This window comes from Aplysia californica, unplaced genomic scaffold (genome assembly GCF_000002075.1).
Source record: "Aplysia californica isolate F4 #8 unplaced genomic scaffold, AplCal3.0 scaffold00086, whole genome shotgun sequence".
NCBI lineage: Eukaryota > Metazoa > Mollusca > Gastropoda > Aplysiida > Aplysiidae > Aplysia > Aplysia californica.
Genome location: NW_004797356.1, coordinates 1,590,731 through 1,595,730, shown reverse-complemented (window position 1 = coordinate 1,595,730; position 5,000 = coordinate 1,590,731). Strand labels below are relative to the sequence as shown.

Here is a 5,000-nt window from a genome sequence, read left to right as displayed (position 1 = left end):
GTGTGTGCGTGCGTGCATGCGTGCGTACGTGCGTGCGTGTGTGTGCCAGTGCGTGTGCATTCGACTGCGCATTACTACGCTTATGTGCAAAGATATGCTAAAAGGAGAGGATGTGTGCGTGCATGTGTGTGTGTGTATGTATGTGTGTATGCGTGTGTATGTGTGTGTGTGTGTGTGTGTGTGTGTGTGTGTGTGTGTCTATGTGTGTGTGTGTGTGTCTGTGTGTGTGTGTCTGTGTGTGTGCATCTTGGGTGTTATCCTAGGAGAGCTCCCACAAAAAAGGAGGGTTTTCTTTTTTCTTCTGATCTGTAAAGAAAAATAAATAAATTTTAAATAAAAATAGAAACTTAAAAATAATCTAACAAATTTTAAAAAATGAACGGACAGTTGCACACAAAAGCAAGCTGCCCGTACCGTACATCAAGGGGGGAAAAAAATGACAAAGTTCCCACCTCTGTCACCAGACCCGAGGCACCTCTGCCAACGGACCCCAACGCACGTGTGTCGGCGTCCTAGGGCCGGGGCGCAAGCGAGGCAGCCACCGGCTGTCGGGTCTCACCGCGCTCTCCGCCCCGTTTCTACTCGGGAGGAGCCCGATCGCCCGATAGAAGTGACAATTTTGTTGACTGCGGCGCTCGCTCCCGGCGTGGCCTCGATATCCCGGCCAGAGGCCGATTTCTGGGTAAATTTGCCAAAATCCCATTGACGGTTGCGTTTCGGTGGGCGCCCCCAGGGCGCTCGGTGGGCGGTCTGCGAGTGTCCCAGGGTGTCCCCCGTGTGCTCCCTGTGCCCGTGAGCCGGCGGGGACACGGCAGCGACGTCTGTGGGTGCGGGGAACAGCCTAGACCCAGGCACCTCTGGCAACGGACCCCCACCTCTGGCAACGGACCCCCACCTCCGCCAACGGACCCCTGCGCCCACACACCTCTGCCAACGGACCCCTACCTCTGCCAACGGACCCCTACCTCTGCCAACGGACCCCAGTGCACAGGTAAGTGTCGGGGCACTGTAGCGGGGCACTACGGGCACTCCCGGCGGCCAGGGCAAACTGCGATTCCCTGTCCGTTTTTACTCGGGAGGAGGCCGATCTCCCGATAGAAATGACAATTTTGTCAACTGCGGCGCTCGCTCCCGGCGAGGCCTCTATATCCCGGCCGGAGGGCGATTTCTGGGTAAATTTGCCGAAATACCAGTGACGGTTGCGTTTCGGTGGGCGGCCCCCGGGCCCAGTGTGTCCCCCGTGCGCTCCCGGTGCCCGTGAGCCGGCGGGGGCCCGGCAGCGTCGACTGTGGGTGCGGGGAACAGCCTAGGCCCAGTCACCTCTGGCAACGGACCCCCAACTCTGGCAACGGACCCCCACCTCCGGCAACGGACCCCTGCGCCCACACACCTCTGCCAACGGACCCCGGTGCACCCCGCGGTCCCCTCCGCGTTCTTGTGTGGAGGAGCCCGATTTCCCGATAGAAAATGACAATTTTGTCGAATGCGGCGCTCGCTCCAGGCGAGGCCTCGATATCCCGGGGGGAGGCCGATTTCTGGGTATATTTGTCGAAATTCCAGTGACGGTCGCGTTTCGGTGGGCGGCCCCCGGGCCCTCGGTGGGCGCTGTGCGTGTGTCCCAGGGTGTCCCCCGTGTGCTCCCGGTGCCCGTGAGCCGGCGGGGGCCCGGCAGCGACGACTGTGGGTGCGGGGAACAGCCTAGGCCCAGGCACCTCTGACAACGGACCCCCACCTCTGGCAACGGACCCCCACCTCCGCCAACGGACCCCTGCGCCCACACACCTCTGCCAACGGACCCCTACCTCTGCCAACGGACCCCTACCTCTGCCAACGGACCCCAGTGCACAGGTAAGTGTCGGGGCACTGTAGCGGGGCACTACGGGCACTCCCGGCGGCCGGGGCAAACTGCGATTCCCTGTCCGTTTTTACTCGGGAGGAGGCCGATCTCCCGATAGAAATGACAATTTTGTCAACTGCGGCGCTCGCTCCAGGCGAGGCCTATATATCCCGGCCGGAGGGCGATTTCTGGGTAAATTTGCCGAAATACCAGTAACGGTCACGTTTCGGTGGGCGGCCCCCGGGCCCTCGGTGGGCGGCCCCCTGGCCCAGGGTGTCCCCCGTGCGCTCCCGGTGCCCGTGAGCCGGCCGGGGTCCCGCAGCGTCGACTGTGGTTGCGGGGAACAGCTTAGGCCCAGGCACCTCTGGCAACGGACCCCCACCTCTGGCAACGGACCCCCACCTCAGGCAACGGACCCCTGCGCCCACACACCTCCGCCAACGGACCCCGGTGCACCCCGCGGTCCCCTCCGCGTTCTTGTGGGGAGGAGCCCGATTTCCCGATAGAAATGACAATTTTGTCGACTGCGGCGCTCGTTCCGGGCGAGGCCTCGATATCCCGGGGGAGGCCGATTTCTGGGTATATTTGCCGAAATTCCAGTGACGGTTGCGTTTCGGTGGGCGGCCCCCGGGCCCTCGGTGGGCGGCCCCCGGGCCCTCGGTGGGCGCTGTGCGTGTGTCCCAGGGTGTCCCCCGTGTGCTCCCGGTGCCCGTGAGCCGGCGGGGTCCCGGCAGCGACGACTGCGGGTGCGGGGAACAGCCTAGGCCCAGGCACCTCTGGCAACGGACCCCCACCTCTGGCAACGGACCCCCACCTCTGGCAACGGACCCCCACCTCTGCCAACGGACCCCCACCTCTGCCAACGGACCCCCACCTCTGCCAACGGACCCCTGCGCCAACACACCTCTGCCAACGGACCCCTACCTCTGCCAACGGACCCCAGTGCACGGGCAGGGGTCGGGGCACTGCAGCGGGGGGCACTCCCGGCGCCCGGGGCAAACTGCAATCCCCTGTCCGTTTTTACTCGGGAGGAGCCCGATTTCCCGATAGAAATGACAATTTTGTCCACTGCGGCGCTCGCTCTCGGTGAGGCCTCGATATCCCGGCCAGAGGTCGATTTCTGGGTAAATTTGCCGAAATTCCAGTGACGGTCGCGTTTCGGTGGGCGGCCCCTGGGCCCTCGGTGGGCGCTGTGCGTGTGTCCCAGGGTGTCCCCAGTGTGCTCCCGGTGCCTGTGAGCCGGCGGGGGCCCGCAGGGACGACTGTGGGTGCGGGGAACAGCCTAGGCCCAGGCACCTCTGGCAACGGACCCCCACCTCTGGCAACGGACCCCTACCTCTGGTAACGGACCCCCACCTCTGGCAACGGACCCCCACCTCCGCCAACGGACCCCTGCGCCCACACACCTCTGCCAACGGACCCCTACCTCTGCCAACGGACCCCAGTGCACGGGCAGGGGTCGGGGCACTGCAGCGGGGGGCACTCCCGGCGCCCGGGGCAAACTGCAATCCCCTGTCCGTTTTTACTCGGGAGGAGCCCGATTTCCCGATAGAAATGACAATTTTGTCCACTGCGGCGCTCGCTCCCAGCGAGGCGTCTATATCCAGGCCAGAGGCCGATTTCTGGGTCGCTTTTCGGTGGGCGGCCCCCGGGCCCCTGGTGGGCGCTGTGCGAGTGTCCCAGGGTGTCCCAGGGTGTCCCAGGGTGTCCCAGGGTGTCCCAGGGTGTCCCAGGGTGTCCCCCGTGTGCTCCCGGTGCCCGTGAGCCGGCGGGGACACGGCAGCGACGACTGTGGGTGCGGGGAACAGCCTAGGCCCAGGCACCTCTGGCAACGGACCCTCCTCGGCTGGGGCATCGGGGGCGGCTGACAGCCCCGGTGAGGTTGCCACCCACCAATGATGGTGGGATATCGTTTGTGGGTAGGGGGGTGCACGCGGTGAGGGGGGCAGGTGGCGGCCCCTCTTGTCGTGTGGGGTGGCTACCGGGGGGAGGAGGGGGTTGCGCGCGGAGGGCCGGAATTTTGTCTGTTACGTAACATGGTGCTTATGGGACAGTGCAGCCGGCAGTCTACATAAAACGCGCCGACACGTATATATGTGGGGGAGTAGGTTCGTGCTGGAACAGGCCACTAGTCGGACTTCATTGACAGGGTTCGTCCCGGGTGAGGCGAGACTTTAACAGCCTGGTGGCACAACCTATGATCCCACCGGCGGATGGGGAACTCGGATCGGGCTCGAGCGGACACCGCTTTGGGTTCTCATGGACTGGGTTTTTTCCCGTGTGGGGCCGACCTTTAGCAACAAGTGCGATGGCCCTTTCTGTCTGGACTTGCATCTGCCGAACTCCTGGTATGGACTGGCTCCTGAGGTCGTGTGTGTTTCGTTCTTCCGACTTGACCTCCCGGCAGTAGTCTGGCAGCATCTGCATGGTGATAACTCTCGCCCCGTAGGATGGACGCTGAGTAGTACGTTGTCCGAAGCGCGCCGTACGAGTCGCGAGCTGACGTATGGAGAGCATCCTCTCTCTCTCTCTCTCTCTCTCTCTCTCTCTCTCTCTCTCTCTCTCTCTCTCTCTCTCTCTCTCTCTCTCTCTCTCTCTCTGTGTGTGTGTGTGTGTGTGTGTTTACACAAATAGAGTTGATGTTGTTGGCGGGCAAGATTGTCCGGCGGTAAGGGTGAGAAACAAAAAGACTTAACAGGAAAGGGGTGAGTGCTTTGGTGTGCGTGCGTGTAAGCGTGCATGTGTTAGCATACGTGTGTGTGTGTGTGTGTGTGTGTGTGTGCGCGTGCGTGTGTGTGTGTGCACGCACCCGCGTGTGTTTGTATGTATGTGTGTGTGTGTCTGTGTACGTGTGTGTGTGTGTGTGTGTGTGTGTGTGTGTACGTGTGTGTGTGTGTGTTTATGTCTGTCTGAAAAGCACCAAGACAGAACGGTGTCGTGTCATGACGAAACTTGAAAATAAAGCTGCAGAGGACCGGGCTCTCGACCAATCATCTGCAACTCGACCCTGAATGGACCAATGGTGCGGCAGGGCACCCTTGGCGCCAAGCTTCTCTCTCTCTCTCTCTCTCTCTCTCTCTCTCTCTCTCTCTCTCTCTCTCTCTCTCTCTCTCTCTCTCTCTCTCTCTCTCTCTCTGTGTGTGTGTGTGTGTGTGTGTGTGTG

The 5,000-nt window shown here is 62.2% G+C and overlaps 1 protein-coding gene across 1 annotated transcript; it reads right to left on the bottom strand.

Moving 5' to 3' along the window:
• Window positions 1-2,185: 2,185 nt before the first annotated feature.
• LOC106011294 (translation initiation factor IF-2-like) lies at window positions 2,186-4,264 on the bottom strand. The gene is made up of 3 exons (XM_035968819.1): window positions 4,166-4,264; window positions 3,214-3,861; window positions 2,186-2,671 (listed from the first exon to the last, which is right to left on the bottom strand). The coding sequence occupies exons 1-3, from the start codon at window positions 4,262-4,264 to the stop codon at window positions 2,186-2,188; spliced, it is 1,233 nt and encodes a 410-aa protein (XP_035824712.1).
• Window positions 4,265-5,000: the final 736 nt, after the last annotated feature.

Excerpts from the sequence above, each read along its gene's own strand:
- LOC106011294 (XM_035968819.1), bottom strand. The coding sequence starts at position 4,264 with ATGCAGATGCTGCCAGACTACTGCCGGGAGGTCAAGTCGGAAGAACGA. Across the intron at positions 3,862-4,165 it reads CAGGAGTTCGGCAGATGCAA|ACAAAATTCCGGCCCTCCGC; the intron begins GTCCAGACAGAA and ends GTTACGTAACAG. Across the intron at positions 2,672-3,213 it reads GCAGGGGTCCGTTGGCGGAG|GTGGGGGTCCGTTGCCAGAG; the intron begins GTGGGGGTCCGT and ends CCGTTGGCAGAG.